The sequence below is a fragment of the Panthera onca genome, chromosome B4 (assembly GCF_046562875.1).
Source record: "Panthera onca isolate mPanOnc1 chromosome B4, mPanOnc1 haplotype 2, whole genome shotgun sequence".
NCBI lineage: Eukaryota > Metazoa > Chordata > Mammalia > Carnivora > Felidae > Panthera > Panthera onca.
In genome coordinates this window covers 67,735,715-67,749,328 of record NC_138345.1, presented here as the reverse complement: position 1 = coordinate 67,749,328, position 13,614 = coordinate 67,735,715, and the positions used below count along the sequence as shown (strand labels likewise).

The window sequence follows — 13,614 nt, the reverse complement described above, 5'->3', positions numbered from 1 at the left end:
ACATGTTTTCTCTTATCCTATATATTACTTTTTTAAATTTTGAGTTTGATGTTATTTATTTCTGTTATACTCTACTAATAGTTACTGATAAGGAAAAAAATAAAACTGGAAACCATATTATAGCCAGCCAATATAAACTGGTCAAAAACAAGATAAATTCAGGCTTTTTAAAAAATTTTAAATCAGTGGGAAAAGCTCAATAAATTACTTGTTCGCAACGTTTTGTCAAAAGCAAAACTCTCATATAAATTCTTTCTTAAAAACCCAAAGTTACTAATAATTTTCCCTGTTAGATTTTTTTTCACATATAAAACTGGGAATTAATATACTAACCTGTAGTAAAAGGTTCACTCAGAAGAGTTAGAGTTGTCCCTGATAAGAAAAAGAGAAATGATGTAAATTTGTCTGAACTCAAGGGAAAATACTGGAAAGATTGCTGGATTGTTAGTTTTCAATATGTAGTAGTTTGTAATATATTTAGCACTGAGAGTTAATAATAAAATTTGATTTCAGTTTTAAAATAATGATATCATGGGGCGCCTGGGTGGCTCAGTTGGTTAAGCGTCCGACTTCGGCTCAGGTCATGATCTCACGGTCTGTGAGTTCGAACCCCGTGTCAGGCTCTGTGCTGACAGCTCAGAGGCTGGAGCCTGCTTCAGATTCTGTGTCTCCCTCTCTCTGACCCACCCCTGTTCATGCTCTGTCTCTCTCTGTCTCAAAAATAAAAAAACGTCAAAATTAAATAATGATATCATAATGTACTTTACAATGCATATGTGTATGTGTGAAGGGGCATGGATATGCATGTGTATACTATACACACATATGCTGAATTCCAAATACAAGGTAAATGCAATAAATGTATATCAATAATGACAAAGTTAATTCTGTGTTAGCAGAAGCTAATGTTGAAGTTAATGACTTCTTTTACTCTGTTTCTGGTGGTCAGTGCCTTCCATAGTTGTCTACCGAGTGGCATTTAGTCTATATTTGGAGTAGTGGGAAGAAGAAATATTTTTTAGGATTTGTTTTTATAATTTTATATAGTAGGTTTATGGAGATAAATTTGTAGTTACCAGTAAACTCCTGAAGGAAGAGGCCATATTTTTACTTTGCCTTCCCAGTGCCTGCCCCTCCAACCATTCCTGCCAGGAATACATTAGCAGTTTATTAACTGTTTATTGCCAGGGGTGCGGTGTACTCAAAATTAAGCCTTTGTTAAAATCTGTTTTTCATAAATAGCAAAATCAGCTATTTTCTGTATTTTCATCTTAGTCTCTATTGAAAAGCCCTGCAAATCTATTATTTATATGGAAATTCACACTTTACAACATTATAGTATTTTGCAACTTACAAAAGAAGAAGAAAAAGTGTCTCACACAACCTCTCTATTTGATCCTCATTCTTTGTTCAGCCACCATGGCTGCTTTTCAGCGTCTCATACCTGCTATTTGCAGTTCCCTGGCCTTGGAACACAGTTCCTTATTCTTCTCCAAGTTAAACCTTCACTGGTCAGTTCTCAACTCATCTTTTCCTCAGCCTTTCCTGACCATCTTGACTTGTTCAAATCTCTTCTCCACCTAACTCACTCCCATTTTAAGCACTTCATAGCTCTTGTCATTGACGGAAATTTCCATTTGTATTTGTAATTGCTTGATTGATATCCATCTTCCTCACTAGACTATAGGTTTTATGAACACAGGGATTGTATCTATTTTAACTCATCTTTATATCTCTAATGATAGCAGAGTGCCTAGCACCTAATAGGTGATAGATAAGTATTTGATAATAGAAGGAAAGAAGGAAAAATATTATGCTTATTCTGCATATAAAGAATTGGGCTCAGAAAAGCTATGTGATTTGTACAAGATAGATGCTAGTCAGTGACAACGCTGGGACTAAATCCAAGTCATCCAGTACCTAGGACTATAACCCAAATGGCTTTTTATATAATATAAAAATATTACATATAAAATATCTATGTATAAAAATATCTGTGTATAATGAACTACCACTTGTAGTTTTTTTAATTATCCATTCATTATATCAATGGAAATGTTATAAGTTAGACTAGAAATATATAATACCACATCAAATAAATAATAAAATATCCTTTCTTGATTACTTCAAAAATGGATATTATAAATATGTTAAGTAGTTTGAGAGAAGGTTTATGTGAGAATTCTCAAAATTAGTGTCAAGCTTTAGTTGAGAAGAATTTTTAAATCAGTGTCAAGAAGACCACCAACAGACCAATTCAGATCTTATCTTTTCTCATGGATGAACACATTAATTGGACACTGAATTAAAATGCCTTGCTGATCTGGATGCAAGGATCACATAGAAAGACTATTATTCCATGGCCCACAGAGACTATCAAGATTATCATGATGCAGCAGGATACATCGTGATACTTCAAAAGAATATGTTGCAGATTTCATTTCCCAGTATAGATATAACCTTTAGGGAACTGCAGTGATTCCAGTTTGAGCTCTTTCAAATTGAGCACAATAACATTTAATTAAAAGCAGCATTATCACATGGAACAGAATGAAAATCTTCTCCACGGTTTCCACATTTGAATATTCTCTGATCAAATGGAGTCAAGGGGAACATAGTGGCTCACCATAGATGGTAGAGCACAGACTGCAAATATTTTTAGCGTACGAAGGAGAGAACACATTTATAGGCCTTTCCTCGCGATTGGTATGGCTAACATGGCAACAGGCTCCAAAGTGGATCTCCAGGACCCATCTTAAATCAGGGCCAGAAGATTTATCTAAACTAGTCACAGATTGGAGTACATACCAGTTGGGCTACTATATATAATATAGCAGTTATTTCCCCCCACAAATAAACTTCGGAAGATATGTCTAAAATTGTTGATATAGTGATAAAAATATGGATAAGTTTTTACTAACATGAATAGAGAAGAATCCACTTTTCTTCATGGGTTAATGACCAAAACTGATAAAGCATTACTGTTCTCATTAATTTTGGCATCCATAACCACTGCAATTACAGTTAATATTTTCCTTCACTTACAAATGAACACATATGCTTAAAGGACTTGATATTGTGAATTACTATGTATCAGCTGCTTTGTTGCCAAGAGGTAACTGCTCATAATAAGAGCTGCCAAAATATTGATAGCTCTGTGCATTATGAACTAATAATCCACTCCAAAAATTTTCAAAGTGATTGTGTTGATTTATTTTTACCTCATAAGCTTAATTAAAAAATAATTTAATTTACCTTGTTTATTTTCCACCACATAATAGACTGAATAATTAAAATAAAATCTTGCAATTAATTTTCCAGCTACTACTAAGATTTTCTGATTAAAGAATCATTTTAATTTTTATAAAAGTATTATTTTGCCATTTTCCCTGAGTGGATTCCATTTTGCTTAATATTAACTTCTGAAAGATAAGCTTAAGGAGTATCCATAATATTTTTCCTAATAAACAACAATTTTGGTACTTCAAAGTTTGCAGTTTTTCGAAAATATGATATTTCTGAAAAAAATAACCCAGGTTTTGATCCAGAAAGTAGTTGGGTTTCTGATTATAAAAAATACTAAATTCCTTTGCTAAAATCTAAGTTCATTTACACAATAAATTATTCTTTATAAAAATGTTAACAGTAACTGGTCACCTGGGTGGCTCAGTCAGTTGAGTGTCTGACTCTTGGTTTTGGCTCAGGTCAGGAGCTCACGGTTTGTGAGTGAGAGCCCCACATCAGGCTCTGCGCTAACAGTGCAGAGCCTGCTTGGAATTCTCTCTCTCCCTCTCTTTGCCTATCCCCTACTTGCTTTCTCTGTTTCTCTCTCAAAATAAATAAACTTAAAAAAAAACTTAGTAATAATAGAGTTGATTTCACTGAGTCTTACTGTGTATTATTCTAAGCTGCACCATTACATTTACTCTTTACTCAAGTCCTGTAATAAAGATATTATATCCTTCCCACTTAATAAATGAGAAAACTAATGTTCAGAGTGTTTGAAGATTTAAACTAGGGTCATACAGCTAGTAAGTAGAACAGAAGAGATTCAAATTCTTATTTTTCTGCTTCTACTTCCCACTACACTGAGGTGACTTTCTATAATATCCCAATGTAATTATTTTCTTTCTATGATGGATACTATTTTAGAATAAGCTCCTTATGCAAATTAGTTGTAACACTCTAAGATTTTAACTTTTTGAGAAATTAAAAAAAAATGCATTTTAAGATATCAAATCATTATGTCACAAAACCCACTTTTTAATTATATGAACCAATATCCCATATGGTCAATGAGCTTTTTTATAGTTTAATAGAAAATTACTACATAAATCATAAATTTTAACACAACTACCAAATTGAAATTGGAATCTGAAATTATATGCAACTATTTCAATAACTAATTTATATTAAATTCAATTTTATTCTCTTTCTTAAATACACAGCAGCATTAGGACTGGAATCTAGAAAAAGATGTCCTGAATTTTAATCCTCTCTGTGCTTCTTATTAGCAGACAACCTTGGACACATAACTTAAACTTCTTGTGCTTCCATTTCCTCGTTTGTAAATTGGGGAAAATAATGGCACTTACTTCACAGAGTTTTCTGTATCAAATGAGATAATATGTGTCAAATACTTAGAAAACTGCTCAGTAAATGTTAGCTCTGTGTCAAGATCTGTCAATTTCAACAGGAAAAAAACCATAATTGCATAATATTTCTTCTAAAACTAACATACTTATTGGAATGGTTGGCTAGGCATCTCTCAGGATATTTTAACCCTTTGAAAGCATTTACTGTATAGAAAAAAAAATAGATATATAATGCATGGAGAAAAGCTTAAGCTTTGCAAATTGCTTCCCTTGTGATTTTAAAGTTATCTTCAATGTTTTTCTAAATTAATTAAAAGTACACTTCACTCCTATGCTATTTAACTCAAAGAAATGTGCAACAGTATAATCATACCATAACTTCTATACAAGATGCTTGAATATAAAATCAAATAAATCATCAATCCCTCTCCTGAGGACCTAGTCACTTCTCTTATCTAGCCTTCCATCCACTTGAGAAATGTCATTTAAATTTATGGAAAGAAACTTTAAAATAATTTGTTTAATATTTTCAAGTTATAGATTAAAAAATAATAATGGTCAGTAAAAAGTACTTGATTCAGGGAAGTATTTCATCTAGTACTTGATCAAAATTACTTCACCCACTGAGCAAGACAATGGCCAACAGCTGCCCTTCTGCCCAGTCTCTTTTAAAAAATAAATCTTGGGACAGATATCATATGTTTTTGCTCATATGTGGATCTTGAGAAACTTAACAGAAGACCATGGGGGAAGGGAAGGGGGAAAAAAAAGTTACAGAGAGGGAGGGAGGCAAACCACAAGAGACTCTTAATTACAGAGAACAAATTGAGGGTGGATGGGGGGGTGGGGAGAGGGAAAATGGGTGATGGACATTTAGGAGGGCACTTGTTGGGATGAGCACTGGGTGTTGTATGTAAGCCAATTTGACAATAAATTATATTCAAAAAAATAAAATAAATTTTGGGGCGCCTGGGTGGCTCAGTCAGTTAAGTGTCTGACTTTGGCTCACTCAGGTCACGATCTTGCAGTTTGTGAGCTCGAGCCCTGCATCAGGTTCTCTGCTGTCAGTGAGGAGCCTGCTTCAGATCCTCTGTCTCCCTCTCTCAAAAATAAATGAACAGTAAAAAATCAGTCAATCAATCGTGGGGCACCTGGGTGGCTCAGTTGGTTAAGCATCCGACTTTGGCTCAGGTCATGATCTCAGGTCATGAGTTCGAGACCCACATTGGACTCTCAGCTGTCAGTGTGGCACCTGCTTTGGAACCTCTATTTCCCTCTCTCTCTGCCCCTCCTCCACTTGTGTGCAAGCACACACGCTCTCTCTCAAAAATAAATAAACATTAAAAAAGATAAAAATAAGCCTTACCTATGTGTTCAAGAAATATAGGTTTTTATACCTATAAATTTTATAACTGTAAATTGAAATCTTAAGACAAAGTAGAAAATAAAAGTAGAAAAGCTTTGACTAAATTAAATCGACCCATGAATCACATTGGTTCAATTCAAACATACTAACATATTATCCAAAATGAAACTACACTTAGAACACTGAGACTATAAACCAAAATTCTGGGTGAAATGGGTTCCCATATCTAAGAATGAAATCCTTCTACCTACTTCCAAGAGTTCATGAAGAGACAGTACATATTCAAAATGATGTGTCTTCCTAGCTATAATATCTGGAAAATATTAAACTTTTACTTTTAAGTAGCTATTTAAATATTTTAGTTGATGTATACTATATTTAGAAAGTAACAAGAAACTTTGCCAGTGATAAGGACGAAACCCATATTTCAGCACCCATTTTCTCATCACTGATCAAGCAGTTCACCCCTAGAAAGCTGAAAAACAAAAAATCATTATGTAGCTATGGATTCATCCCAGTTTGTCAAATGCTGTTCAACTTTTAAACCATGGACGTCAGTAAAAGAAGTGGAATGTAGCTTTCAAGTCTACAATTTGTAAGGCAACTACTCCACAAAAAGAATGCATTTCTTTTAAAAGTGTTCAAAAGGCGAACACTATAAGCGGTTTTTACTATATTATGATGCTTATTGGATGAATTTAGAAAAAACAAGTTTAAAAAGGAAACATATGTTGGTATGTCTTAAAATGAAATGTCTTATTCTTACATGGAAAATGAAAAACAACATCACCAGGCTTGGCTTTTTTTGTTTTCCTTTTAGAACTTCAAAATAAAATGCCCGGTAAACATATGACTAGTATTTTCTAAGATTGTTCTGAGTGACATCCTCACTTCATATAGATTGTTATGATTCCTGAGTTGGGGGTAAATGGACATGTTGTCTCTTATGGTTGTTAAAATTCAGAAACTTCCATTTTATTCTGAATATTTTGTACCCAGTCCAGGAGTCTATAGCACATGCTGAGGTAGACAATTTATGATTGTCCAGTTAATCGAATCCACCAAGATGAATGAGAGGTATGAGCCAAGCCTACCAGTCACAGCTTTTTTTGGGGAAACTAAATAAGTTATTACTTGAGTAACTTCTAAATTCCTCTTGATATAAATGATATAGGCATAGTCTCAGAAAAGATATGGGACAGTGAATGAGAAGCTAAAATTTAAATCAAGTTTTACCACTACCATTCATTTAAAATTGAGATTTAATTAATAATCAAAATTTTGTCTGCCTCAGTTCATCTGGGAAAAAAGCATTTACAGATTTATTCCAGCAACAAGATAAGCTATACATACATTATTAACGAATGCTGAAAATGTCTCAATAATTTGATAACTTGATAAGCAATGTTTTCTGTGTATTGGGATTATTTGACTAAATTTATTTAAAACACATACAATTTGTGTCACAATTGGACAATTTTAACATAAAAAATTGTTTTGTCTCCTGATTTTAGAATAATGTTGGGGCGACCTTAATGATTTATGTCTTTGAAATGATAATTTCTGATAATAATTTCTGTATTTCATGGATGATAAGGAAAAGAAAAACAATGCTAGTTTCTCTCTGTATCACACCAGAAAATTCCTTTTCTTCTGATCTTCATAACTCTGGAAAAATTATTTAAGCTCTTTGTATCTCATTCCCTGCAAAATGATGAGGACAGAGGGGTCCACGGAATATTACTTAATCAGGCAATTGTTGAGATTTAATGAGATAATGAATGAAAAAGTGTATCTAATCACTAGAATACAGTAAACCCTCCTTTAAAGTTGTTATTACCAAAGGAAATAATCATCAAAACTAAAAGGCAACCAATAGAGTGGGAGAAGATATTTGAAAATGACATATCAGATAAAGGGTTAGTATCCAAAATCTATAAAGAACTTATCCAACTCAACACCTAAAAAACAAATAATCCAGTGAAGAAATGGAAAAAAGACATGAATAGACACTTCTCCAAAGAAAACATCCAGATGGCCAACTGACACATGAAAAAATGCTCAACATCACTCATCATCAGAGAAATACAAATCAAAACCACAAGGAGATATCACCTCACACCTGTCAGAATGGCTAAGCAACAACAGATATTGGCAAAAGATATTGGAGAAAGAGGATCTTTTTTGCACTGCTGGTGGGAATGCAAACTGGTGCAGCCACTCTGGAAAACAGTATGCAGGTTCCTCAAATATTAAAAATAGATCTACTCTATGACCCAGCAATTGCACTCCTAGGTATTTACCCAAAGAATACAGGTGTGCTCTTTCGAATGGGCACATGCACCCCAACGTGTATAGCAGCACTATCAACAATAGCCAAAGTATGGAAAGAGCCCAAATATCCATCGATGGATGAATGAATAAAGAAGATGTGGTATATACATACAATGGAGTATTACTCAGCAATCAAAAATAATGAAATCTTGCCATTTGCAGCTACATGGATGGAACTAGAGGGTATTTTGCTAAGCAAAATTAGTCAGTCAAAGAAAGACAAATATCATGTGACTTCACTCATATGAGGACTATAAGATACAAAACAGATGAACATAAGGGAAGGGAAGCAAAAATGATATAAAAACAGAGAGGGGGACAAAACATAAGAGACTCTTAAATATGGAGAAGAAACAGAGGGTTTCTAGAGGGGTTGTGGGAGGGGGGATGGGCTAAATGAATAAGGGACACTAAGGAATCTACTCCTGAAATCATTGCTGCACTATATGCTAACTAACATGGATGTAAATTAAAAAATAAATAAATTGTTTTTAAAAAGTTGTTATTAGCTATATCTTACAAAATAGTACTAAAGTGGCATTTTAGTAAATTATTAATATTATACTTCTGGAACATGAAATACCTAACTAGAAATTCAATGAAATGAAATAAAACACTAGGATTTGGGAAGGCTAAGCATAAATTATAATTAATACCTCATGAATTCTGGGGGGAAAAATCAGCCAGGTAATCTCTCCTACAATTCAACTATACATTAGATTTATGATTTTTTAAATACTATGGTGAAAATAATTAATGAAATTTTTGTAGTGTTTTAAGGTTAATTAAACATTTTACATCTACAATTTCATCCATTGCTCACAAAAACTACTTCAGTAATCTATTCATGACCTGCTGTTTTATATAAAAATTTGCTTGCTATAATACAAAGTGTCGACAAAATGAAATTTCCATAATATTATGTTCAAAACTGAATTCTTGGGGATATAAAAACAATGAAAGGAAATACATGTATAAACTAAACAAAAATCAATCCAGTTTTCATATTTCTGAGTATAGGATACTCAGAATATCCTATCCTGTGTATATAGGATGTGATATAGGATGCAGATAACATCTTTACATTGAAATAGTTATCAAAATTGCTTATGACTCATGCACAACTGTACAATGCATCAAATCCATAGTCAAGAGTAGTTCTATTTCTTTAAATGGTCACAATATTCAAAAGTTTTAATAGCTGAACAAATGATTTTAACTAAAAGATAGCTATATAAAATGAAATTAATCTTCATGGAAACAGAAGTGGGATGAGAATTAGAAGTTTAGTCATTGCTAATGACTGAAATAATACATGGCCAGAAAAATTTTCTGCAGTATAAGAAACAACATAGAAGGACTTTGGGGATGAAATTTTTACTATGTCTTGGGAAATACACTTACACTTGTAGAATAGAGAAAAATACTTCTAAAACCTGTCAGTCTTTCCAAGATTTACACTGAGCAAGTCAGTAGTGCTTAGTGTTGCTAATAACATGCAACATGAGAGAGAGTTTGACAAAAATTAAACATGTTAGTTTAGGCATTTTTAATGATATTCCATACTATGATGGGCTGATACTTAAGAAGTATATTTGGCCTTTGAATATAAAAAATATATTAATTACCAAATAAATCAGACACTGCTGATAATTACAAAATACCCAAAATTATAGTTGTAATTCTATATCATGATATAAAATTATAATCAAAAAGTAGTCTTGATTTTGCAGTGTACATTTGCATTTTATAGAAAGAAGATTAGCTGCAATGAATGAATGTATAAACTGTAAGAGTTTCAATACAATAATAGCTAACAAATAGTCTAACCTTCACCAGAAATTCTGTTGCCCCCCCCCACCCCGCCCTAAAAAAATACCTGAATTATAAATTTGGGACGGGGAAAAAGAAGAGTCATTCATTTATTCTACAAATATTTAATGAATGATAACTATTACATAGCTTGGAACTAGGTGCATTTGGGAATACAGGTAGGGCAAAACATGGTCTGAGACTTTAAGGATGTAAACTAGACTTATCATGGTGATCATTTTGCAATATATATAAATACCAAGTTGCTATGAGGTACACCGGCAACTAATATAATGTTATGTGTCAATTTTACCTCAAAACATATCATGCATGTAAATATATATCCATTTTTTAATAGAGAAAGTAATAAATAATAGGAGAAAGTGAAAGTATTCAGGTGGGGAAGAAAAAGTCCTAAATATAAACAAGTGGGTATATTGATTAAAATAGGTTTTAAGTTAAAAAAAAATGTTTAATATATGTAAAAAAAACCCTGCATTGTCATTTTACAAGTTTTCTGATTCACCCACCTATTATTTCGCTGCTTGATGTTGTAATCACTGGAATGGAAGCTGCTGAATTAGAGAAAACAATGGAAAATAATTAGTTTTGCACAGAGGGAACATTATGTTTCTGAGAACATCTATGGTCATGTATAAAATGGGTCAACTTGAAATTAATGTTTCAAAGAAATTTAATCATATAGGTGGATAGATGTTAAAGTATAAAATTAAAGCTTTCAAATCCATAGACCACAAGTAAAAGGTCAAGAAAACATCATTTTGCATAACATTTTTTCCAATGTCTTCCTCTAAAGCATTCTTAAAAACAAACAAAACAAAACAAAAGTCCCCATAAAATGTCATTAGAAAGATATAATAGTGCAAAAAGAAGTTTTGTTTTTTGGGTTGTTTTTGTTTTTTGTTTTTTGTTTTTTGTTTTTTTAAATGCCCTTTTGATTAAGTTGTGGGTGAAGATTATGGCTTACCTGCACCTGAGCTCCTGGTTACCAATGTTATTGCTATACAAAGAAGGAGGCAAATATTTGGAAATGTATGTTAAAATTGTGTTAAAAGACAAAATTAAAAGTATTTATTTAGAGATGTGTTTATATATATGTCTAATGCAAATAAATGATTAAATGTAACAGTTAAATGTATTAATCAGATGTCCACACATTTCAAAACACTTTTTGTAGTCCTTAGGCTATTGCTTTACTACAAATCATTCAATTAACATTGAGATTCTTTGATATTAGTAAAGGATAAGTTGTAAATCATTTTTAAAGACTTTAACATAGAATGCTCTTCAATAGTAGAATTTTCTTCACTTTCTCCAAATTAGTACGGAGAATGTTCTTTTTCGGATGCATAACCTCTGAATAGGGAAGATGCTCTTCACTAATATTACAACTGGATGTAGACCCTGCTATCTGGCATTTAGGAAATAAATAGAGAATGACAAATTTGAAAAAAAGGGCCAAATTGCTGCATTGCAAATTCACCTTGCTGCTGATTTAGAAGCTAAAAGGCAAACTTTTTTTTTTTTTTTTTTTTTTTTTTTTTTACCTGCTTCGGTGCTTAATATGGAGGTAGCTGTTGTAGCTGAAACTGTGTAGGGAAGAAATTATTGAAGAAAAGTAAATTACTTGGATAATTTTACCAGGAAATTTAGTTTAAAAAATCACTTACCATAAACTAAGTGAAAATTTCTAAACCTGTGTTCAGAGGTTGTGACAAAATAATCTCTCATTTAAATAAAAAAAAATAAATAAACATAAATAATTCTATATATTTATTGTATGTCCCCCCCGCCAAAAGTAATTTTTTCTGTTTTTATCATTTAACCAAAATCTCACAGGAATTTTATAAGGCCTATTTAAGGACCAAGAAATAAAGTTCAGAACCCTGACGTGGGATACCTTAGCTGTAAGTAAGTGATCAATAATAACTAAAAATTTAAATAGCATTTTACAGACAATAACACAACTTTAAATACAGTATCAAAATATAAGGCTTCCAATTTACTTCACGATCTCTTCACTGATATCTCTGAATATCGGTCTACAGGAAATAAAATTCCCCCTGAATCACACAGAACAGGAATACGGTTAAGTGCACTGCAGCAACTCTAACTATGCTTATATTGCCAGTAAGTTGCAAGTCCCAAAGCTAAAATTAGACTGCATTCTGTCAGCGCTCTTCCTGAGTGGACGTGACTGAAACATCCTTGGAGCTTACAGCCAATATAAGAGTTAAGAAAAAGAAAGGTAACTTTTTATTTCTATATTTTTAAATTACCTCCCGGTGTAATCATGATTTTAAAATTTTACTCCATGGGAGACCACATTTAACTCATTTTCATTCCACATGTTCCATTTATTATCTAAAAATGTCAAGCTTTGGATGATGATATTTAACTAATAAGCATACATTACCTAATATATGTTCTAATCATATTCCTAGCTGAATACACTAGAGTAAAATGAAATAACATTTTGACAGATTTTCTAGTAACTGTTCATTCTAATTTGAAATTTTTGTATCAGATTTACCACCATATTTTTCACTGGCATAGACTGATGTGAAACTGTAAAGGATTATCCACAAAAAGAAATCAGAGCTACACATTGAAAACCATGATGATTTGGGGCACCTGGGTGGCTCAGGTGGTTAAGCGTCAGATTTCAGCTCAGGTCACGATTCATGGTTCACGAGTCCGAGCCCTGTGTCGGGCTCTGTGCTGACAGCTCAGAGCCTGGAGCCTGCTTAGCATTACGTGTCTCCCTCTCTTGCTCTCGCTCTCTCAAAAATAATAAACATTTTAAAACTTTTTAAAAAAAGAAAACCATGATGATTTTACCTGTGAATGTTGAATTTGTAGGAGCAGTTTCTGAAATAAACATAAGTTACTATTATTGAGAAGAATGAAAAAGGGTGAAAAAGTCTAAAATCTCAAATTGCCAATGAATTATTTGTATCTTGTTTATTTTACTCCCTGCAATTTCTAATACAAACCAGGGAGTAGCTCATATATTTTTTTAAAGCTTATTGAGATTCATCTTTAAGATTTGTTGCTCATGAGTGTTCCCTCAATTATTTAATTCTATCTTATCTAATCCTGACCTTTCAGCTCCATCCCTTCATGAATCTATTTTGAGTGATGTCTTACTGCCTTAATTCCCAGAGCCTACAGATAGGCAAGGGCTTCCATGCAGCAGGAGGACTACCTACTTGCTAGTTGTTGGAAATGCCTTGGCAGCATTGGTTTTGAAATGACACAACATGAACAAATACACAGCAATGGAATTGTCCAAACCACTGAGGGGGGAACAGTTTAAGCCTTAAGTACCTACTCCTTTTGCTGTTGATGATCTGAAAGGATCCCAAACCCCATACCTTGTCTTCCCTAATTCAATTAGAATAAAATGCAAAGACTCACCACTGCACTCCAACTCTCCTGCGATGCAATAGCTGAAAGTTAAATTAAAAAAAAAAAAAATGAGGT

General features: G+C 32.8%; 1 protein-coding gene across 1 annotated transcript in view; it reads right to left on the bottom strand.

Moving 5' to 3' along the window:
- Positions 1-13,614, bottom strand: part of MUC19 (mucin 19, oligomeric) — a 111,767-nt gene that overhangs the window by 60,828 nt on the left and 37,325 nt on the right. The window contains exons 37-42 of the mRNA XM_081796295.1: positions 13,549-13,580; positions 12,970-12,999; positions 11,676-11,717; positions 11,096-11,128; positions 10,638-10,682; positions 334-372 (exon numbers count right to left, since the gene is read on the bottom strand). Coding sequence (XP_081652421.1) covers positions 334-372; positions 10,638-10,682; positions 11,096-11,128; positions 11,676-11,717; positions 12,970-12,999; positions 13,549-13,580 — 221 coding nt within the window. The remainder of the gene's footprint in view (positions 1-333; positions 373-10,637; positions 10,683-11,095; positions 11,129-11,675; positions 11,718-12,969; positions 13,000-13,548; positions 13,581-13,614) is intronic.